General features: G+C 50.6%; 1 protein-coding gene across 1 annotated transcript in view; it reads left to right on the top strand.

Moving 5' to 3' along the window:
- Positions 1-24,039, top strand: part of utrn (utrophin) — a 197,365-nt gene that overhangs the window by 170,816 nt on the left and 2,510 nt on the right. The window contains 8 exon segments of the mRNA XM_035420281.1: positions 4,205-4,243; positions 4,715-4,780; positions 6,080-6,145; positions 12,892-12,934; positions 12,937-13,052; positions 14,906-15,128; positions 19,593-19,686; positions 23,290-23,315. Of these exon segments, the coding sequence (XP_035276172.1) occupies positions 4,205-4,243; positions 4,715-4,780; positions 6,080-6,145; positions 12,892-12,934; positions 12,937-13,052; positions 14,906-15,128; positions 19,593-19,686; positions 23,290-23,315 (673 nt within the window).

Below are 24,039 nucleotides of genomic sequence, written 5' to 3'. Positions count from 1 at the left end.
ATTTTAAGGGGCGGGGCTTGCAACCCTGTGAATTGACCGCAGCAAAGAGCAACGGGGAAAAACGGATCTCAGTTAATCCCCTCCCTGTAATTAAAGTCCAATTAACACATATGTTCAATTAAAAATGATTATGAATTAATTATGAGCTCCAAAAAGCCGTATCATTTTAGGCAGATCTGTTCTCCTCTCCTATGCGATTACTAATTGATAAGGAATAATGTAACGGGATCAATTTTGTACAATTACGAGATAAATTTTATACAATTAGCAGCTGTGCTAAAGTAAGCCCCACCATTAGTTGTAGGCAATAAGGGAAGTGACAGCAATGGCGTCCCTGTGCACGACAGTGGTATTGGCTCTCAGGGTTATCTGACCAATCGGGAATCAGGAATCTCACCATTTGGGATAAAGGATGCTCAGCCAAACCCCATTTTGTTGTTGTTTTGCATGAATTAGGTCACATGGTCTCCAGGCTCCCAGTGCCCGGAGGAATGTTGGGTAATTTTTATCATGCAGGTCTTGCATTATGCAGAGCATTCTCCTGAAAATAACTTGCTTTCTTTGTATATATGGAAAAAATGGTTGGTTTGGTTTTTTCCTCGTTGAACATTCTTGGTGTTCTGTCAGCCATGGGTCTGAAGGAGTCCAGAAACTAAACTAAATCTAAATCTAAGGATTTCAAGGTTTTTTTAAAGCACGACTTTTGTTTTCCGCACCCGATGTTCAGGCGTTGCGTGAGACGATTAATTTGCACGCTCGACGAGCTCGGAAAAATAACGGAACAGCCCCTTAATATCGCACGACGAGCGGGACAGATCGGAGTCGTGTTCCATTACGTCGGCTTCCTCCTTCAGTTAACGGCTTAATTGCCGAGATCGGTGCTCGATTAGGTTTCCCGCTCTCTCTCGCCTTGTTGTGCGAACGCGGATGCTGTTGCCCTCGCCCGGGTTCCACACACACACAGAGAGAGAGAGAGCGTCTGATAGCTTTCGCGTAGCCCCGCGAGCGTTAAAATGCTCAGCCGTTACCCGCCTCCCCCCCCCCCCCCCGACCCACCCCCCCCGTCGGCCTCCGAGCGGTTTATGGAACCTTTAAGACGACAGGCGGGGACGTGGGAGGTGCCGTTAAATGCGTCGCCGGGCAGATGGAGTGTTTAGCCCGCCTGGCTGCTACATCGCAAAGCTAATGAGTTCTTCCTTTAAGCATATGGTGCTCTCTGCATATAGCGAGCGCCTCAATCACCACCCCCCCCCCACAACACCCCACCCTCCTCCTCCTCCCCCCAGACGGAGGTAAAGCTGTGTCGACTATAGACTGCGGCCCACCCTTCAGTGGGGGAGTCTGAAGGAGCAAGGACGTGATGTCTTAAGATGCCACGTATTTTATTTTATTATTGATTTTGTGGTTGTGGTTGTTGTTCTCGTGTCATATAAAACTTTAAGGACATATGTAATGAAGCGAGTCAGATAGCGTCTGGCTGGCTGGCTGCTGTATTTTTGTCAGGTTTTCAGGCAGAATGTTCTTTGCCCTTAAAAACTCTTTTTTTTTTTGTTGAGAAGTTGCTGGAGATTGCCCTCATCATTTACACGAGCACTTCTGGTTTCTCTGCGTTTCTCTCTCTCCCTCTTCCTCTCCCCCTCTCTCTATCTCCCTCCCATTCTGTCTCTCTTCCCCTGTCTCTCTCATTCTCTCACACTTTCTTTCTCTCTCTCTCTCATTCTCCCATTCTGTCTCACTCTTACTCTCTTTCTCCCTCTTCCCTTCGCTCTTTCTCTTCCCCCACACCCTCTCTCTCTCTCCCCCCCCTCCCTCTCTCTCCCTCTTCCTCTCCCCCTCTCTCTATCTCCCTCCCATTCTCTCTCTTCCCCTGTCTCTCTCATTCTCTCACACCTTCTCTCTCTCTCTCATTCTCCCATTCTGTCTCACTCTTACTCTCTTTCTTCCTCTTCCCTTCTCTCTCTCTCTTCCCCCCCACCCTCTCTCTCTCTCCCCCTCTTCCCTTCTCTCTCTCTCTTCCCCCCCACCCTCTCTCTCCCCCTTCCCCTCTCCCTCTTCCTCTCCCCCTCTCTCTCTCTCTATCTCCCTCCCATTCTGTCTCTCTCTTCCCCTGTCTCTCCCATTCTCTCACTTTCTTTCTGTCTCTCTCACTCTCCCATTCTGTCTCACTCTTACTCTCTTTCTCCCTGTTCCCTTCTCTCTTTCTCGTCCCCCCCACCCTCTCTCTGTCTCTCCCTCTCTCTCTCTCTCCCTCTCTCCCTCTCTCTCGAGACCAGAATGGGCTTGTTGTTGTTGTTAGAGGAGTCACGGGAGATGACAGATGGAATAAGTCATGTTCGTCCTATTTCCCCCGATATCAGGGGGCTTCTGTTCTTGTTTTCGGTTTGACCGTGATGCGAGATAACAAACCTGTCTGCAGTAAGGCCTCCAGCCTAGGGCTGCTGTCAGTTAGCAATTTATTTATTTATTTATCTATTGATATATATATATATATATTATGTTACGGGGCAGACAGCTGTCCACATTCTTGACAGAACTGAAATAAATCTGACTGGAATGTGAGTAGATTTATAGAGTTACACCAGTCAAAAAAAAAAAAAACAGCTTTCTGTTTACTTTCAACATATGTTAAATATATTAGCTGAGCTGCCTCCATAGCCTCGCGATGTTGATATAGGTTGCATTAAGTCTTAATAAAAACCTGTTAATTATTCCCGTAACCAGGATGTTCATGCGAGGTTTATCCTGATGGATGCAAAGAAGCCGCTGACACCAGCAGGGCTGTTTGCGCTGTCTGTGTACAGCAGCATTTTTCAGAATAAATACCCTCTGCTCTTCTTCCTTTGACCTATTTGTTTGTCTTTTTTTCTTTCTTTTTTTTTTTTTTACAAGAATGCAAGTACTTTTTGAGGTTACCCAGAAAAAAAAATTGAAAATAACTTACCGTAAACATTGAATGCGGATTTAATATTGTGCTGCACTCTTGTTTAAAAAAAAAAGAAAAGAAAAAGTTGTGTAACAGCTGAAGTGTTGTTTCCCAGTGGGCTAACGCGGGCACAGGACTCCTAAATAGATCGGTTGTTCACTCTCCCGAATTATCTGATGAAATCGAAATCATCCGCGGAGACGCGGAACATCGTTCCAGCAGAGTGCGCGTGCTGTTAGCTGCATACCAATGACGGGGGCGGCCGTGTTCCTACCGTCGCGCTCGTCCGAAACAAGAAACCGTCTCATCCTAATCTCCAAAACAATTATCTTTAACATCTCGATGTTTTCCTTTTCAAAAAAAAAAAAGAGAAGGCGCTCGTGCTTTCAAGCCTATGTTTAGACTCATTAAAATTCGGAAGCATATTAACGGACTTTCATCCTTCCTTGCACGGTAAAAAAAATAAATAAATAAAAATAGAGTCATTTTGAGAAGATATGAGAAAATAAATGGAATTATAGGCCACGGAACGGATTCTGACCGTGATCGTTTTGGAACGATGGCAAATGCCATTTCTTACGCATCTAAGAATAGCTGCGAGTTTTCGTCCACAACCGTTCCCGGGAAATTAAATCGCATTAGCCGATGCCGAATCTAAGCACGGTCCATATTTTGACGAGTGTCAGACAGTTCGGGAAAAACAAATGATTTTTGGGTACGGAGAGTTCTCAGAATACCGTTGGCGTCCTTATGCAGATTGTGCTGCTTCCATCGATATGAGGCTAGCCGCCGATAACCGGTGTTCGTTTGGGAGTCCTGTGCATCGTTGTAAACCCTTCCTGTTGGCCACACCTGATTACCTGGCAGATAGAGATAATAAAATAAGGACGGACAGTTGTATCATCACCTTGAGAACGCAGAGGACCTCCACCAATCAGGAAGGGTTGGTGGTAACCACCAACAGAAAAACGTGATGGTGAAACGAGTGTGTTTTCTCACTATCCCTGTTGGCGATCCAGGAAGTAGTATCCACCAATCACCATCAATGTTATTCTTTTGGTCGTTATGAATGTACTCTGTGATTGGCTGCTCTCTTGAGTTCCACCATAATGATGATGATGTCACAACAGTCGTACCCCTGTTTTGTTATCCTCCAGGCTTGCCTCTGGTTGTGTTGGCTCTGATCCCTTTGTGGAGTGGCCCTAAATATTTTGTCCTGTGATTTCCTCTTCTCCTCCGCCCCCCCCCCCCCCCCCGCCCCTTAAACCGTTTCTCTTACAGCCCTGTCACGCTCATCAGCATGTGTCCAGAGCAGTATGAGTGAGTATCGACAAACTCCCCCCCCACCCCCCCACCCCTACCTCCACTTCCTCTGAGCATGCTCATTGCACGCCCCTGTCCTGCTGCTCTCTCTTCCTCCATATTTTACGATTCACGTCGTTTGCATTGGCTGGCACTAACAAACACTGCTTGATCATCCAGTCTTTGAAATACTTTTTTTCTTTTCATTTTATTGTTTGTTTTCAATGTATGCACTCTGGCCTGAATTTATGCAGCATTAATATCGACTAACCCACCAAATCACAAAAGTGTTGCTCTTTTTTTTTTCATTTCACCAACGCAGTTTTAATTACTCAATTCTAGCGATCTGCTAACTCACCAAATGCATTTGATGAGTTACACATAGATGAACGTACACTGGAATGCGCCGGGCTTTTGTTTTTTTGTCTGTTGCCGTTTCCATAGCGACTGTTTGAGTTTGTCCGTTGCTCTCTGTCCCGCCCACCCCAGGCTCTCCCAGTCTCCTCAGCTTTCGCAGGACGACACTCATTCCAGGATAGAGCAGTACGCCAGCAGGTACCGACCGCAATTCTCCACCCCGTCCTGTAGGGGGAGACATTCCCTCCCTCCGCTTGTGCTTTACTCACTGATGAAACAGCAGGTCATGAGGTCAGCGTAAAAAGAGTTGTACGTGACCCAGTCAGGAAGGGGGGGGGGGGCACATCTCTGAGCAGGAGTTAATTTAAGGCAGCATGTGAGCAGGATATCTGTGTTGATCTGGTGCCAATTAACTGGTTAACTTTGTTTCACAACAGATGTCTTGTCTAGGCCGGGCTTGCCTAAGCAATCCTGACTGCTGGATTCACAGATGTACAGTACAACAGATTGGCTGAGCGCTAGTCTTTTTGCTCTATCAGAACGTAACAGCATAAGCCTATCAGTGGTACCAGCGAATATCTGTAGCATAAGGGCTGCACTGTTTGTACATACTGCACGGTGGTGGAGAGAAAACAGGCCTTTATGTAACATCTTCATCCAGTCATTCTTGGCCTTTTCGCCAGCGTTATGTAGTCCACTGGATTCTTCTTTGTGGGCACATTTTGGGAACTTTTAACTCCTTATTAACTGGCAAACCATAAAAAAACACCTTAAAAGAATATTACCACTTGATTAAGAAGATTTTTTAGGGGTTCCTCAGACCTATATATTTTGAGCCACCATCATATGCGTATGTCAAGTACAAAATTAACCGAGCACTTCTATTTCATGCTAGGACAATGTTCAAAGCGGCATACAGTATGTAAACCAGTTAGAACTGCTGCGTGATTGTAGGGGGTCAGTGCTTTGCATGCTCGTGTTAAATTAAAATGTGAGAACAAATGTGGAAGTGTTGAAGTGAGGCCATTTTTTTCTTCTTCTCCGTTTGTGTGCAGTTCACATCTCTGCTTGCTGTCGGTACAGATCTGTCGGCACAAGCAAAGCATGGCGTTAGACACCCCATTCAGTAGACTCCTGTTGAGGTCACTGGGTTTAGCGAACGATAAAATGGAGAATTGCATGCGTTGGCTTGCGTTTGGATTGCGCGCGAGTGGTATGACATCGGTTCTCGTTTTGTGTTAGCATCTCCCTGGCGTTTCACGTTAAGAGGTTCACTTCGTCCGGACACCCATCTGCAGTAGCCATGGCAGCAATGTTACGGGGGCGAAATTGCTGCAGGTGTTTTCGAACGGCGCCAACACGTTTGACGTTGGATTCGTTTGTTCTCGTGTCATCTCCCCCCCTTCTCCCCCCCCCCCCCCCCCCCCCACACACACACACACACACACACACACACACCCTCGTTTACTCTGTCAGATTAATGTCTCCCCTTCGCAGGTTGGCACAGATGGAGAGGTCCAACGGCTCTCTGCCGACAGACAGCAGCTCCGCGACTGGAAGCGTGTAAGTCTTCTCTGCAAATGGGAGGGGTTTACACAAAGGGGGAGGGGTTTACACATAGGGGGAGGAGTTTACATACCGGAGGACAGGTTTACACATTGGGGGTGGGGTTTACACAAAGGGGGAGGGGTTTACATACCGGAGGACAGGTTTGCACATTGGGGGTGGGGTTTACACATAGGGGGAGGAAGTTACACATTGAGTGATGGGTTTACACAAAGGGAGAATGGTTTACACACCAGGAGAGGGGTTTACACATTGGGGGAGTTGTTTGCAAAAAGGGGGAGAGGTTTAGACAAGGGGGGGCTTGTACATTGGGGGGAGGGGTTTACTCATGTGGGAGTGGTCAAAATGCCTAATTTGACTAGTTTATGTCGTTGGGACCGGTTTATGCTTTGGGGAGGGGGTCAGGCATTATTAATTTCACTGGGAGAAAATAAGGGGTAATTGAGTATTTGGAAGGGGGGGCAGGAAGGGAGCAGAAATTGGAGAAGTGTCCATACCCGCCGTTCCGCTGTCCGCGAAGGTCCTCCGTCCGCCCCAGTGGTCCGAGCGGGTGTGTGGGCGGGACTACGGGGGGCGGGGTGGCGGTTCACGTCTCACCCCGATGGTATCGAATTGATTGAACGCTCCGGTCTGGCTGCCGAGTTCAGACTTGAACACTTTCGCTCGGGCTGCCAGAGTAGATTAATGCCCCGCTGGAGCTACAGACAGCCGGTCTGTAATTACGCCTCGTGGAGGATGCGCCGTGCTGGTAGTGCGGAGGTGGGATGGAGAGAGAGAAAGAAAAACAAACGCTTTCTCTGGAGAGACGAAGAGACGTGCGGAGGCCCCAGCTCTTCAGTCTTTGGAACTCCTGGATAACGTTGAACTGCGTTTATCCACGTTTTCCCAAATAATTCGGGAGCAAATAGGGCTGTTCCCTGGAAATTATACACATTTTTACATTATTTATCCTTGAGCACACGGAAAAGCCATTTTTCTTAATTAAGCCGGAAGTGATTTTTGAGACAGAAGAAAGTTTTTCCACCGTGGGTGAAATCGTTTGTTAATTGAAGTCTAGGAGAAGGATCTGGGCCCATTCCTTGAGGGCCGGCGCGAATGCCGACGTGTGTTTTTCCATCGATCACCCGCGGATCAATTAGGCAGTTATCAGCGTGCGGCTGTGCCGGTTCACTTTGAGGCTGAGGTGGTGGTGGTGGAAGCCACATCTCCTGCAGGAGCGTGAGCACACTTTTCAGCTCATGAGCTTTTCAGGAAATCCAGATAAAACGACGGGTCGGGTGAACGACTGGAGCAGAGCTGCAGCGGTGAAATTCAGGAACTGACGTGTGTCCCCCCCCCCCCCCCCCCCCCCCCCCCTCCAGGCCCACCCCTGGTCTGGGTGCACGCCCACCCCCCCACCCCCGACCGCGCGGCGGGTTGAGCTCGCCGGAGCGGAACCGATCGAGTTAACCGCGCCGCCGCAAGCGTTCGGGCGAAGGCGGGATGACTAACGCGTGGGGGTTCTGACGACTTCGTGCTGCGGTCGTCAGGCCGTCCACCTACCTGTAGCAGGGGCCCTACAGAGCTCCCATTTTAGGAGCATCTGCGCCTGAAAACTGGTGTGTGTGCCAACTGGAAAAAAAAAAATTATGAGCTACATCGACTAAATTGGGATGTATTAGTGTGCGTCTAAATTTTTCAACTTAGGAGCACACGCGCTCCTTGGGGGGAAAAAATGCTAACGCAGAGCCCAGACCGGAAGGCCCCCGCTCGGCTCCCTCACCTCAGGAAACCCGCGCGCGGAACGGCGAGAACCGAACCCCCCCCCCCAACCGGAGCGCTTTCGGAGAGCGAGCACGCCAACCCGCCAACCGAGCGCGGGGCTGAAGGATCCCGAGCAAAACAGCTGAAATAATTAGGAATCCCGCCGCGGCGCGTCAGGCTTAATGCTCAGAAGCCTCGCCAGCCCGGATGAGAGGGGAAACAACAGATTCCTGTTCCTTTTGTAATGAGCTCTGAGAATTAGTTTTTTTTTTTTGGTATCAGCTTTGCTTTTGGCAGGTTAGCGTTTCATGTACAACACCTGCTCTGAATCCATTTTCTTTGATGCTGTCTCCCTCTTTTACCTTCCATTTCGGAATGCCTAATCGCATGCACCTGCGCTCGCGCTGCAAGCTCTGTAGCTGACGAGGGAGAGGGTAGGCAGGCGCTACACTGACCTACCGGCGTAATCTGGTGCGGTACTGACCCCGGCGGTGGGATAGTCCTCCCCACAGGCAGTCCGGACAGCCGGTCCCCTTGCCCGTCCCTGGGCGTGGACTGTAGACTGGCTTCTGCAGACTGCATCCTGGTTCCCCCACGCCTACCTTACGTACTCAACCCTTTGAAGAGTAGGTTTATTGGAATGTTCTCGAACTCCGTTGCTTTCAGTTACCAGCAGTGATTGTGACATCAGCATTAGAATGTTCAGTCAAGAACACTCTAACCACATATTTATGATCTTGCATCTTAATGGGTTAATAGAGGTTGCTAACATATATATGATGTTCATGGCTTTCGGTGATATCTATATTCAAAGTCTGTCTTGTAGTTCTAGGTTATATACTGAGTGCTTTACTGATACTGCATAATGTAATGAGTAATTTAAATGAGGAATACATACAGATAAAACAGCTCCCCAGGCCATCCGTACCCATCTTATTTCCTTCATTTTCAGACTTCCTTCTGGGATAACGATGTTACAGCTCAAAGCCGCGTAAAGATAAGCTAACTTCACACGCGTTGATTCTTAATGGGGCCCTTCCTCTCTGTCTCCGTGCCGACGCGGCAGTTTTTGTATTCCTCAGAGTGAACGGCGATGTTCCCCCGCTTCTGTTAAGTCGCTCGGAATAAAGACCCGTCTGCTGAGTGTAAATGTCCTGTAATGTAATAAAAACCCGCTGGTCTGGGGAATTATGTTCAGCCGAGTCGGCCACCGGCGCCCGCGTAACTCAGGTGGCTGCGCTCGCGCTGTCACACACATATTTGTGAGACGCGCTGGATGAGGAGAGCGCCGCGGCGCTAACAGATTTTAATGCTAATGCGATTCACGGCCAGAGTGCTCAGAGTGCAGCGCTTTTTGCGAAGGAAGCCGTGTTGGGCAAGTCAATAACAGCACTTTAATAACAAAAACAGGCTTTCATTTCCCTCCTCGTAATTAGTCATTGCTGGAAAAGCATAAGCGTGTGAAGACAAGTGGGGGGGGGGGAAGGGTGGGGGGAGTCCTTTTAAATAACAAGGACTAGAATGGCGATGAGCGAGATGGTGGTCCAAACCCCGGGGATTCTGGAGTGGCGTAGCAGACGATGGCGGGTGCGTGCGGGGTACGAAGGCCCCGGGCCTCCTCTTCCTCAGAGGATTGTAGCTTAACCTAAATGTCTTCATCCAAGCTGAGTGTTTTCAGAGGTACTGATTTGGTGTCCTTTTTTTGATCAATTTCACAGGGAGTGTTTTGAGTTTGTTGCTGGGGAGGGGGAGAGGGGGGGATGGACACTTAGTAACACCACAGCAACTATTCACGGAGTAGCCCTGTCCGAATATATAGGTATTCTCCCAGGTGTCCAATGGTTTTAGTTAGCTGGCTTGAGGGTATATACTGAACGCAGTCTTGCTACATGCTGTTGCCTCAAAATTGATTTTTCAGACATGAGAGGGAGATTGTGTCAGGGAGGCAACATTGTGGAGGAGCTGGTGATGTTTTGGGGAGGGGAGTGGGGGGGAATCTTCCAAGAGATTTGTATTTTGCCGGAGGTTATTATTATTTTTTAAACAGCGTTCCGCGCGAGCCAGCCGATCTTTCAGGGACGCTTCAGTGAGATGGAGGTGTTTCGTGAGTTTAGTTTTGTTTTTTTGTGAGGTTGGAGTGTTTTTTTTTTTTTAACGGCTTAAATCCCAGAGACTCTCCAAACTTTGGGGAGGGACTTTGGCGGTCTCGCGCTCCACTGGCTCGCTAACTTTGTTGAAAGGCGTAGCGCTGGAGCGTGACTCAGAGCGTAGGCGTCGCTGTGCGTCAAACCGCAGTGCGTCCTGTTCACTGCGTTCGAGCGCATCGATGTTTCTTTGAATCCGCCGCTGACTTTCGATGCGCATTTCTTGCCACAAAGAACTTGTCTGTTGCAACAGTCTTTTTTAAGTTTTAATTTTTTTTTAAACCTCCTCGGATCGGTTTCTAGATCCGCACTCGGCACTGACGAACCGAACACACGGAACCGATTGGCGTTGAAGAGCTGAAATGCTTAATTAGCTGGGCTGCACGCTGAACGTCTGAGGACCTGTGTTTGTTTCCTCTTATCTGTCTGGCAGAGGCAATGTGTGTTGTCATCGACGCCTCTGTTAATTACCGAGAGCCTGGTACCCCCCCCAACCCCCCACCCCACTTAGAGTGACCTCTTAGGTAGCATCTGTTTGCACGGCAGTCGATTGATGTCACTTCCTGTCGTGGCGCCCAACCAATTCCTTGGCAGCCGTAGAGAAAGGATTTTTGATGTTCTCTCACCCGCAAACACACACACACACACACACACACACAGACCTGATCTGACTCTCGAAAAAAAAAACAAAGGATTTGTACAAACCCCCTCCCCACCGCCCCTGGTTCCCTGTGAGAGGAGCTGTCCCATCTGTGACATCTTGGATGAGTCTCAGATGATAGAACGCTCCGTTTTCCTGCCAATTTGCGCACACAGAGTCGCTCCTCATTTTGAGCGCTGGGTGTTCAGCCTGACAGAAGCTCTCCCTCCTTTTATTTCTCTCCTCTCTTCCGTCGTCCCCTCCCAAGACGCTGCTCCTTTAATCCGGTTCGGTCTGCGAGAACGTAGCGGGCGTGGCCCGGCCGTAGGGAATCTTGCGTTTTTGCAGATTTTTTAGTTTTTAGCAGGGTATTTGCCATCATGTGCCTGACTGTAGTCTGTGCTTGTGTACCGAATTCTGGGCTCCCGGCAGGAACCTCTCGTGAACGAGCCAGGGGGTGCGGCATCGCTCTGTTTCGATCTTCCCCGCCCGCAGTCCCCTTCCCCTGCTGCAGAATCCTTTAATTGGCTACATCTTCCCGTTCCCCCTCGCCGAGCTTGTTGCCGGCTAACGACTGTGCATTAAACATTGTTATACCGGGTAAATATAGTCCCTTTTAATGCCCCCTCCCCCCCCCCACTTCTTGCGCTGTTGTAGGAGGAGTTTGCCTCGTGGTTTAATGACATCTTCGGCACTCAGACGTTAAAGAACTCTCTCTCTCATCAGATCAGCGCACCGAGCCGATTAAGTAAAGTACAGTCATTACGTTCAGGGCCGCCACAACCGTCTCAAGCCATTAGAAGAAGTCATCAAATTCATGGGTGGAAGTAGCCGGGGACTGCAGCTTTCCGTCCGATGCGTTAGGCTGTCGCGCGGTTCGAAGAGGCTTTCCGTTTTAAGGGAGCCTTTCGCGATGTTTCGTATTGTTTCGTTTGCAGGAATCCTTGAAAGTGACTTAAAAAAAATAGAAATGTGTGGCTTGAAATAGAATTAATTGAAAAAAAGCTTTTATTTAATTCTTTCTCCTTTTGTGAGTCGATGTCAGTACTGCGTTCAGAACGCTGTTGTGTGTTATGTAGGGCCTGAGAACATGCCGATATCCGCTTTACCAGGGTAAAAGTCAAGATGCCCTTCAACAGTAAATACAGTAAAATGTCGTGTTAAATCAGCTCTGTTAGAAGTATACTTTGTCCTCATATAATGCCAGTGGTGATCGTTTATCCCGTATCCTTCCCAAGAGCTTTATAACTCCTTTATAAGCGGTACATAATGCTTCATAAGCAATGTTTTAAAACATGTTCATGCATCAACAATGTATGTGCTGTACACGCATACATTAAGTAGACCTGCAATGTGCTGCATTACTGCTGATTCAGCAAGTGACACTACAATGACACAATGAAGAGTTCTAGAACACTGACTCTAGAACACTGAAGAAAAAAAAACATTCCCAAAAACCTACACTTCAAAGGGTTAATACGGCTGTTATTTTTATGTGTCTTTCCGTCTGATTTTATTGTCTGGTGCACCTGATCGTCATCCTGAAGGCGCAGTAGATTTCTCTCTAGCGGCGCTGCAGTTCGGTTCCCGATGCTGCGAGCCAGGGAAGCGTTCGGCCTTGTTGGTCCGCGTAATTATTTCAGACGAGAAGCTGTTGGCGCCGCTCCGCGTCTGATGAGACAGACTTCAGTCTCCGGGTAGGTTAATGAGGGGAGCTCATTCGCTGGTAATGAGAGCATTGTGCTCCAGTAAAAACGCCGAGCGGGATCCAATTTAAGAGATTTAAGATTCGAGAGATCCAATTTAACAAAAATAAATAAATAAATAAATAAATAAAAAATTCAGCTCAAGCAGGTTTCTCTATTCTGTGGGCTTTTTATGGTCCCACAAAAAAAAAAAAAAACTACATTCAGAAGCGGATTGAGCTGCAATAAATTAAGAACATTGCGCGGTGGAAAAATCATTCGAGAAATTGCTCCGGTTTCAATTTAACATTAAGAGAGGACAGCATAATATTGTAGTAATCGCATGAAAAGTAGAAGAAAATAACCATTTCTTTTTAGAAATTATATATCTTCTCGTCCTCTGTGTGCATGATGTGCTAACTCATCGTGGTGGTGCTGGGGGGATCTCAAACTCACGTGTGCTTGAGTGACAGTTGACACCCCCCCCCCCCCCCGCCCCCACCTCACCTGGTTGCCATGGTTCCCTTGCAGTGACGACGAGCACACCCTGATCCTGCAGTACTGCCAGACCCTGGGGGGGGGGAGTCCCCCCTCAGCCAGCCCCAGAGCCCCGCCCAGATCCTGCAGGCGGTGGAGAGGGAGGAGAGGGGGGAGCTGGGGCGCATCATCGCACGCCTGGAGGAGGAGCAGAGGTACCGTCCCGCCCCTCCCCGCCCCGCGCTGGCCTCTCCCTGCCCCGTCCCACCCTGCTGAGCCTCGCCCCACTCCCCTGTTCGTCTGCACCGCTCCTCCCAAAAACTCATTTCCTCCACCCCCTCCCTACGTTGTCCACTGTCTGTGTCTTTACCACTTAGCTCTCTGTCTGCACTGCTCCTCCCGAAACCTGCCGTTCGCTTCTCCCCCCTTCCTACATCGTCACAGGGTTGGGTAATGTAGCCCCTCCTACACCGTGTACATTAGCTCCACCCCTTTTCCATATTGTCTGTTGTCAGTATCCGGCAGATTCTCCCCTCTTAATCAGTTTTTCAGAATTTCAACCTCTGTCCTCCTGTTGCCACAACCTCTTTCAAACATTTTATGTCCATCCCTCATCCGTGCACACACACACACACACACACACACACACACACACACACACACTCTCACACACACACACACACACACACACACACACACACACACTCTTTCCTCTCTCTCTCATCACTCCTCTAGTTTTATTGTCCCTCCTCTCTCTCTCTCTCTTTATTTCTTACCACTCCCTCCCCCACTCCCTCCCCCCTCAGACACTTTCCCCGCTAAACACACACACAGTCTGGCTCCTGCAGTTTATGTAGCCTGCCTATTGATTAGGAAATGGAGAGAGTTGGGGCCAGCTGCCCCGTGGAGTCCACTGCCCCCCCCCAACCCCCCCCCCCATCCCATGCCGGTGATTTATCAGCCCCCCCCCCCCCCAACCCGCCCGCTTTAGCGGTAACAGGTCCCGCAGCTCACGTCTTTACCGCCGTCGCCGCGGCGATAAACACGAGCCGCCGCCTCATACCGGCGATGACTTAAACCGCCGTAAAACTGTGAGAGTGGGGCGGCGACGGCTTGTTCCCGCGGCCGCCGGGCTCCTGGCACGCCCCCCCCCCCGCCGGGGGCCGGGTCGGGCGGAGCGCAGTGACATAAGGACGCGCCGTTATTCACCGGGCGTCCCGAGCTTAAACGGCCTCTCCCCCGAACGTGACCGGGGGGGGGGTGAAATGTAGCGGCCGGTGCTCGCGAGGTGCGGAGCCTGGGGGGGGCGTAAAAACGTCCGCAGACAGCCCCCCGCCCGGCTGTGGGGGGGCGGGCGAGGGGGGCTTAGGCCCATATACAGTGGGAGGGGGCGGGGCCTTAACTCTGTACAGTGCAGCTGGGGCAGGGCCTTGGGCCTGTTCACTGAGGGAGGGGGCCATGGCCTTGACTGCAGAACTGTTTTTATTCCACATTTGCAGGATCATATTTTAAACCCTTTTACGGTATTAAAAATGGCTGCCCTTCCTGCCCCACCTTTTTTCGCTCCTGTTTTTTTTCCCCACATTTTATGTGAGATCTTTGTTGGCCCTCCATTCCTGAAGAGTTTTGGGGATATTGGCTCCATCTCCATTTTCACAGGCAGTCGCTTTCCTGGCTCACAGAATCCCAGACTCTCCAAATGGATTTTTTTTCCCAGCTTCTTTTGTGTGAGCTTCTGAAAGCAGGCTCTTACAGTGATGGGGCTGAGTTATCACATCCACTGTAACAGTCTGCTTTTCTCTCTGCCTGTGCTCAGTGCTAATGGGGTGAAATTCTCTTCTTTATCCGTGTGCCTCTGTGGGCGTGCTTTTGTGTTGTGTGTGTGTGTTTGCCTTTGTGGGTGTGTGTGTGTGTGTGCTTTTGTGTGCGTGCGTGGGCATGTGTGTGTGTCTGTGCATGTGTGTCTGTGTCTGTGTGTGTGCGTGGGCGTGTGTGTGTGTCCATGTCCGTGCACGTGTGTGTGTGTGTGCATGTGTGTGTGTGCTCATGCGTGCGTCTGCGCATACAGGAACCTGCAGCTGGAGTACGAGCAGCTGAAGGAGCAGCACGGTCAGAGGGCGGTGTCGGAGCTGGCGGGGCAGCACGGCGGGGCGGAGGAGGCCGACCTCCTGGCCGAGGCCAAACTCCTGCGGCAGCACAAGGGCCGTCTGGAGGCCCGCATGCAGATCCTGGAGGACCACAACAAGCAGCTGGAGTCCCAGCTCCACCGGCTCCGACAGCTGCTGCACCAGGTCAGCCTCCTTCTGCAACACCATTCTGGCACAATACGACCTTCGCACTGTCGCAACACAGCCCTCATACTGCCACGATAGAGCCCTCATACTGTCGCAATACGGACTTTATACTGTCGCGATAGGGCCCTCATACTGGCGCAATACGGACTTTATACTGTCGCGATAGGGCCCTCATACTGGCGCAATACGGACTTTATACTGTCGCGATAGGGCCCTCATACTGGCGCAATACGGACTTTATACTGTCGCGATAGGGCCCTCATACTGGCGCAATACGGACTTTATACTGTCGCGATAGGGCCCTCATACTGGCGCAATAGAGCACTCATGCTGTCGCAATACAGCTCTCTCGTACTGTCACAACACAGCTCTCCCGTACTGTCGCAATATGGCTCTTGTACTGTCGCAATGCTTCTCTCATACTGTTGCAATATTACCCTTGTTCTGTCGCGATACTCCCACCATACATTCTCAGTTCTGCCTTTGTTCAGTGCAGCCCTGGTGACCCCACAGGACCCCAGTGAACTGGGGACAGGTGCAGGCCCTGTACCTGCATAACCCCTAATACCCTTTTACGCTGCCACACAGTCCACAGCTTCCACTCATAACACTAAAATACGGCCCCTTTCCCCCGGGAAATGTCGACGGTGCACTTTACCGATAACGCATAACGCCGCTCCTGTCCCAAAAATATGCCCCATAACTCGGCGCTATCTTAGAGAAATACCACCCCTGTCACTGTGCTGCCGGATCGCAGGTACCCCTGGCGACTGCCCCAGCCCTGCTCCATTCTGCTTTCCAAATTTCAAATCCATGTTCTGGAACTCTTTGCTTGCTTTCAGTTACCATTGGCTTGGACTGTTACATCAGCATTAGAATGTTCCGCTCAGCATTAGAATGTTCCGTTCAGCGTTAGAATGTTCCGTTCAGCGTTAGAATGTTCCGTATGTGATGTCACAGTACTTTAAAGGGTTTGAAGTCTCTCTGCGTAAGAGCTGGCCCTGCTAAACGGCTGGCGGTAAATGGGGGGCGGGGCTAATGTACTTTTCCCATAGTCTCTCTGGCGGACGCGAGTCAGCGCCCCCGCCATCAATCAAAGCCACTTATGCTCGCTCGCTCATACCTTTCATCACCGCGCTCCGCGGGCCTCTACGGGACAGCGTTTCCGGAAGCTCCGGAGGGCCAGTAAATCGCCCCTTTCCCCCGTTGGGGGATGTTAAGGCACTGCTCGAGAATCGGAGATGCGGGATGCTATTTCAGCCTTGCTCAATTTCCGTCTGTCAGGCGTGCATGAGAAATACCCGCTCACCCCGCATTGATTTTATAATATAGGCATTACAGGAAAAGCACAGCGTCGGCTCGGCGCCTGTGCTGGAGGGCCACTAGCGTGCTAGCTTGCGTAGCTAGCGCGCTCACCATCCCCACTGCACACACATAAGGCTACTCATTAGCCGAAGAGTTCAGTGTGCATGGTGCGAAACGTCCAGCCGTTTATTTATTTATTTTGTGTGTGTGTGTGTGTGTGTGTGTGTGTGTATTGCACTAAATTCTGGTGTGTTAACCTCTCTGACATTGGAATTCATTTATGTGGCGCTTGTTTACGGGCTGGCTTTATCACTGCTGGGGCGGGTCATGGGGGACCGCCTTAATTCAGTTCAGATGAAACTCTAAATCAAAGGCCCATTTTAGATTTAAAAACACAGACCCAGGGCTTCCCTCAGGGAAATAGTGTGGGGTAGGGGGGGGTTTTGGGGGTGGGGGGAGGGGGCTGACCAGTTTTCAGCGAGTCCACCTCATTCGCTGCACGTGAAGCATCTTCCTCCAACTCAGGACTCACGCGGTACGCTGAGAAGAAGCAGCGGCGGCCATCTTGTCTGTCAGCGGAGAGCACGTGCCTGCCTGCCGTCTCCTGAATCAACAGCATAGGCTGAGGCAACAAGCACGGATAAATATGATTGGCTGTTCCAATATGGGGAGAAAAAAAAGCCTTTTTTAAATAAAAAAAAACTATTAAAAAAAAAAAAACAGCTCCCGCTTTAGTGTGTTCTCTGTCGCTTCATCAATACGTCTCATCGAATTCAGTTTTAGCTTCTTGAGAGTGGATTTATCGGATCATCATTTCCTTGGCCAGGGTTTTAAATCCTTGGCCAAACAGGTGGTATAAATTCAATTTCAGAAAGCAAACCCGAGGTATTGACTTTACAAGCTCGCCGCAAGGGTTTCGTATAAAAATAAGTCGACCGCACTGTGATTCACTTATTCTTTCAGCAGGATGAAGTTTTAGCCTCTGGCTGTGGCCAGACGAGTTCAAGCTATCCTTACGCATGACCGCGCTACCCACACACACACACACACACACACGCGCGCGCGCGCGCGTACACGCACACAGGTATTCGCAAGGCGATACAACAACAGCAGGATCTGTTTTTATTTTTGTGGCAGAAAAACAACGGAACCCAAAAATAACCGACTCCGGGTTTTCGTTGCTACGCAGCCGAGCCGCAGCGAGCCGCGAAACTTCGGCTCAGAGGGGTCGAGGTGCCCTCCCAACGTTCCCCAAACGCTTCCTTTCCATGAGGCTCAGAGGGGTCGAGGTGCCCTCCCAACGTTCCCCAAACGCTTCCTTTCCATGAGGCTCAGAGGGGTCGAGGTGCCCTCCCAACGTTCCCTAAACGCTTCCTTTCCATGAGGCTCGGAGCCGCAGAGGCGCGCATCGATTTTTCGATTTTCTCCCGGCAGAGCGGAATCCGCTCGTGAACAAGGGGGGGGGGGGGGTGATGGGAACCGGAACTTCGCCCGCAACGTGAAAAAATGTCAAAAAGCTCCGCTTTTCGTCGCTTGCTTTTACATCACGACCCCGGAGAGAGAGAGAGAGAGAGAAACAGACCCGGTCACGTGGACGTTAACTCAAAACGAAACCAGCCGCCTGTGCGCCTCTTTCCTCCTTCCTGGTCCATTAATTCCGAACGTGCCGATGCCTCTTTTTTTAATTGAGATTGTGTCTCCTCTGGCGTTAACCACTGAACTCTGTCAGAGCTCCTTTCTGATGCGTTCTGTTATTTTTCCCTTTTTCTCTCTCCCCCCTGTGCATTATAATGGTGTAGCATTTAATGCCTAAACTTAAATTGAGAGGCCGCCCTGTTCCCTGCTTGTAAATAAGCACATTATTCCGGCACAGTACTGTAAAAATAATGAGCCTGTCTTTCGGAGCTCAGCGAAGAGACCGAACAATAATTAGGACTTTTTCCTCCAAGAAAATATGGCCTCTGGTTTTACAGCATTACTGTACCGTACATGGATGCTTTCCAGTCATTCAGTGACTCAGAAGAAACTAAACAGGATACAAAAGGAACAAAAAAACACACGACATTTTTACAGTGCATTCAGGCCACGTCATCTGGAAAAACATGTTTTTATCCCGCTCAGTTTTTTTTGTTGTTTTTTTTCTCCATTTCAAACCAATGTGAACCATGAATTTTCTTTTCTCAATGGAAGCAATCACAACCGTCTAATGGCATACTTCCGTAATCTCAACCCCTCTCCTGCCGTATGCTAAAGATAGCATCGTTCATTTACAGTGAGCGCGATGGTTTGCTGGTCTGCCTCCGCTCTCTGCTCACATAAACTCAGGTGGGATGCTTTGATGCTTCTCTTAGCACTGTAAGCCGCTCCAGATAAGAGCTCTCGCTAAATGGGTATAATGTAGTGTAATGACAGGGTGCACTGAGGAGGTATTCTCGGCCTTTCATCGATACTTACAGCACCGGCGTTCAGCGGCGGTCCCTGTGTTCAGCGGCGGTCCCTGTGTTCAGCGGCGGTCCCTGTGTTCAGTGACGGTCCTGGTGTTCAGTGACGGTCCAGGTGTTCAGTGACGGTCCCGGTTTTCAGTGACGGTCCTAGTGTTCAGTGACGGTCCCGGTTTTCAGTGACGGTCCCGGTTTTCAGTGACGGTCCCGGTGTTCTGTGACGGTCCCGGTGTTCAGCGACGGTCCCGGTGTTCAGCGACGGTCCCGGTGTTCAGCGACGGTCCCGGTGTTCCGTGACGGTCCCGGTGTTCCGTGGCGGTCCCGGTGTCTGGCGACGCTCCCGGTGTTCAGTGATGGTCCTGGTGTTCAGCGACGGTCCCGGCGGTCCCGGTGTCTGGCGACGCTCCCGGTGTTCAGTGATGGTCCTGGTGTTCAGCGACGGTCCCGGTGTTCAGCAACGGTCCCGGTGTTCAGCGACGGTCCCGGTGTTCAGCGACGGTCCCGGTGTTCAGCGAAGGCCCTGGTGTTCAGCAACGGTCCCGGTGTTCAGCGACGGTCCCGGTTTTCAGTGACGGTCCTGAACACCAGCGCCGCGCGGGACTCCCGGAGAGCGCCTTCGCCTTGCGTCTGAGCTTCCCGCCGTAACTGAACAAAAAAACACCGCCGCGTACTCACGCGTTAATAACAAGCGCCGCACTTCCTGTTTCCTGCGCAGCCCGAGGCCGACTCCAGGATCAACGGCGTCTCCTCGTCCAGCGTTCTCCAGCAGAGTCTCAACGAGGACGTGGAGCCCCACCCCGAATTCGCAGGTTAGTACCGACTTTGGGCCTCCCCAGGCTGTCTCCCCGAAAAAAATACTCTGGGTCCCGCAAGGGGGGCAGGTCACACAAAACTGGGGCTTTTTGTCCCGACTGATTTCCCTTTGATTTCCCTTTCCCTGATTTAACATCGACTCCATCGCTAACAAGTAAGCTGTAAATCCTTTGGGGAGCAAAAAATCTGTTGCTGGAGTTGTTTTCCTGCTCGTTAACTGACGCGAGGAAAGGTCATTATTCAGCAGAATTTCTTTTATATCCCCCCCCCCCCTTATAGGAAACCGGGGCGGGTTGTCTAATTAGCGATTTACTGTCCACAGTATAGTCATTTGGCAGATGCTTGTAGCCAAAACAACTTAAAAAGCATTAATAAGTAAACACCACTAGAGCAAGAGATTAGAATAGTTACAGTTAAATAAGTGCTGTTGTCACGGTTACGGTCCATGCCTCAAAAAGCTGCAAAACAAAGGTTTTCAATTAAAAGTTCTGGGCTTTGCAACAGTAAATTTTAAGAATTATCCTGACCTACATCTATACCTAAATCTGCATGTGTGTTGTTTGTTGGGTAATAAGCATTAAAGTTGCAGAAATGCTGTTTCTTCTCGATTCTTAGCCTTAGTTTCCCTCAGAAACAACTTTAGTTCTGCGGCAGGGTGGATCCGTAGCCTTAAGAGTCGGGTCAGTAGGGGGTGAGATATTAAACCGGCTCAGTCCAGCCCCCCAGTGAAGTGTCCCAGCTGGGCTGATGGCCTGAAGGCCAGACCTGGGGAAACGCTGCGTTAGCACGTCTGCGTGCCAGACAGCTGTGCTCCGTAACGACTCGAACCGTCTCGGCCAATCAGGGCTCGTCTGGCGGTCCGCGGGAGGGAGAGGGGGCGTGTCACAGTGCGGATTTTTACGGGCAAGCTGTCCGCGGCGCCATCTCTCGGGGTTTTCGCTGAGAGGAACTGTAGAACGTTGGGGTCGCTGGCGCGATTTCTGGGCGCGTTAGCGTACCCGTTAGCATGCCCGTTAGCGTGCCCGTTAGCTCGCCTGTGGCGAGGTCGGGCACAGTGGTGCCTTGTTTTCAGGTGACAGGGGTCTTGTCGCCCCCCGTCCTGGAGCATAATAATAACACGTGACCTGGCATGCGGTCATAAGTCCTGCAGTACCCAGCATCCTCTGCTTCTCTGTCCTCTCTTCGACTACCGCGTGCATGTGTGTGTGTACTGTGTGTATGTGTTTCTCTGTCTTTCTGTCTGTCTGTCTGTGTGCTGCGTGTCTGTGTGTTTGTGTGTGTGTGTTTTAACGTGTGTGTGTGTGTGTGCCTGTGTGTCTGTCTGTGGTTGTGTGTGTGTGTGCCTGTGTGTCTGTCTGTGGTTGTGTGTGTGTGTCTGTGTGAGTGTGCCTGTGTGTCTGTGTGTGCGTGTGTGTGTGTGTGTGTGTGTGCTTGTTTCTTTCTCCCTCTGGCTCTGCAGTGAAGTTTAGCTCTGGGTGCGCTGATCACTTTGTATTCTGAAGCGCGCGGAGCTTTGTGGTTTGTGAGCTAGCGTAGCCGCCGCCGGCCTCCCTGCTCTGCCAGGCAGACACGGGAAGAGACAGGAAGGAAGGAAGGAGCTGCGTTCTGCCAGGTCTCCCCTGGCTCACGTTGTCAGAGCTAGCGTCCGTCTGTCTGCCGCGTCTGCTGGAGATAAACACCACCCCCCCCCCCCCGGGAACCCCTGCCTGTTTTGTGCCCGGCAGCTATCGGCGCTAACCTCGCGCTGGTCCTCCCACGCCGAACTGAACCCCCCCCCCCCCCCGCCCCCCTTCCACCCACAGCCCTCTGGACCTTGGTGTCGCCCCCCTTCACCCAGACCAAAACGCTCTTGCCGGTTATCGGTTTAACGTGGCTTATAAATTCAACGCGGCAGTACTGGTTAAACACTTTGCTCGAGGTTGCAAGGACTGTGCCCCACCCGAGATTTGAACTGGCGGCCTCTCTTGAGTTCTCAACACTTCCCCGTCTCTGTGCCTTGCTGTAGAGCAGGGGGGTGTCCAATCTTATCGGAAAAGAGCCAGCGTTGGTGCAAGTCGGTGTTTTATTTCAACACTTCACACGCGATTGGACTATTTGACTAATCATGGTCATCAATCAAGATCTTGATAGGTAGAACCCAGGTATCTTTGGGCTTGGCTAAAACAAAAAACCTGCACCCACACCGGTCCTTTTCGGAAAAGACTGGACCCCCCCTGCTCTAGAGTCTCATCAGTTGGTCCGCCGCTACTGTACAGCTAGTTACTGAAACTTTTTCGGGTGGGAGGTATAACGATCTTACTCAGCACTCGTCCTCCTCACTCAACGTTAGCGGGATGAGAGGCGCCGTCCCCCTCAGGATTTTGACCCCTGCCCCCCCCCCCCCCCCGGGGGGGGAAACACGGGGGCGGGGGGGGCGTTTCGGCGTTTCTCCTTGTATAGCGGTAGGCGCTAACGCTAGCGAGTCCCTCTCAGCTCGGGCCCCATTGTTCCGGCCCACGGACGCACCCCCCCCCCCCCCCCCTACGCTCAGACGGGCCGTAGGTAGCGGGAAAGCCGCCAAGGCGGAGATTGACTCACAGGCCTTTAAAAGGCGAGCGTGTCGTGAGGAACTCAGGGGGCCTGGGGGGGGGGGGGGGAAGTGTGTGTGTTTTATAACGCCTCACACGGGGGATTCTGGGTACATCGGGCGATCGTGATCATCGCGTCCCACAGGATGACGCATTTCTGCGTCTAAAAGTTTTTTTTTTTCTGAAAAACTTTTTCAGTTGCTCACCTTTTGGATGATAATTACGAGGCTCGATGCTCATTTCCTTCACGGAAGAGAGGCGGCTCTGCAGTTGGTTCGTCGCACATCGTGGGCCGTGGGCTTTCCACAGTAATTAAATGGGGGGAAAAAATTGGGGGAAAGTTGTGTAATTGACACGGACGGTTTTTAAGCGCACGGAATTTGAAATGATTAGGCGGGCTGGGTGTTGAATGTTGGGCTGTCGGTCTTGTTGCGTGTTCACGCTCAGGTTGTTGCCTGCCGGATCTCATCTGGGGGCGATGAAAGAGTCGCTCATTCGTGTGCTAAGTAGCCCCCGGTTCTGATGCAGTGCCGCATGCCGCAGTGCCTTCGTGTTCTCACGGGCGGGACGGGGGGACGGGCGCTCCTAAAAGCGGGTGATGAATCGCCCCCGGGTCACGCGCCCCGCCCTAAATTGGCGTCGTGCGGCAGAATCGGACGAGGATGTATGGGCGGGAAACGGCCCGTGTTTGAAGACGCTGCGGCTGAAGTGAGAATTCACCTCGGAGATGATTAGAGAACCTGCAGCTGAACCATGTGATTCTGCCTCGCACCAGAAACAGAGACCTTGCGCAGTGTCACCGCTGAACGATAGCCTGTCGCTCACAGTAGTATCGTCAACGGGAAAGGCCCTGTTTCATACAAGCCATCGCACGCGTGCAGTGCTGCTGCTGGTCGTGCATCCAATCAGAGGCTAATCCTGTTTTTCTATGAATATTTTTGTTGAAGAAAGCAGCTGTGGTTTTCTCTGTACACCTGGTTCTGATTCAGGTTGATTAATGTGTGTTCCTTTTTTTATTCTCTCCCCCCTTAGCACCAAGCCTTGCTCCCAGACAGCAGGTAAGACTTTATTTACTCTCCGTATGGGCCGCTTTGCATGTCTATTTTGCTGTCAATCATGATGGTGCAGTGGTGGAAACAGGAGGCTCCCGTCTTACTTCTTCCCTGCAAAAAATAGTAATAATAATTTGTAAATCAACTGGTAATAGTTATATCATGACGTCAAACACGTCCTGTAACCAAATGTGTTTTGTGTATACTCAAATATATTTATATAATCTGAAATAAATAGGCTTAACTTTGAGGAAGCGGAAAGAAAAGTTGTTCACCACGGTGACAGACCTGTCTCCTAGCCGTTTTGCGTAGTGGTGAACAGAGGCATTCTGGGTAACCTCCTTCCTGGAGACACCCGCTGACGGTATGTGGCAAATTGTGCGCTGCCGTTAATGCGCCCCGAGAGGAGAACTCTGAAAGTACTGAATTCCGAGTTCCGCACCCTGGACATCTTTGTCAGCACCTGTTTGTTTTTCCCCAACATTTAATTAATGGGTTTTTTTTTTCTTTCTTTTGCTTAATCCTGCTTTGCAATTTACCAACGCACTTATCGTGCAGACTTTGTAATCAGACGCATTAGTCCGTCTGTCTGGTAAATGCGTTTTATTTTTTTATTTTTTATTATTTACTTTCAGTATGCAGATGTATTAATGCGGCCCGTTTTTAATTTTGAACGAGCGTTTTTTTAAATCCCTGCTTATCTCTCCATTAAACAGCAGCGCTCCAGGTT

Source organism: Anguilla anguilla, chromosome 6 (assembly GCF_013347855.1).
Source record: "Anguilla anguilla isolate fAngAng1 chromosome 6, fAngAng1.pri, whole genome shotgun sequence".
Classification (NCBI taxonomy): Eukaryota; Metazoa; Chordata; class Actinopteri; order Anguilliformes; family Anguillidae; genus Anguilla; species Anguilla anguilla.
This window is presented reverse-complemented; position numbering and strand designations above follow the sequence as displayed.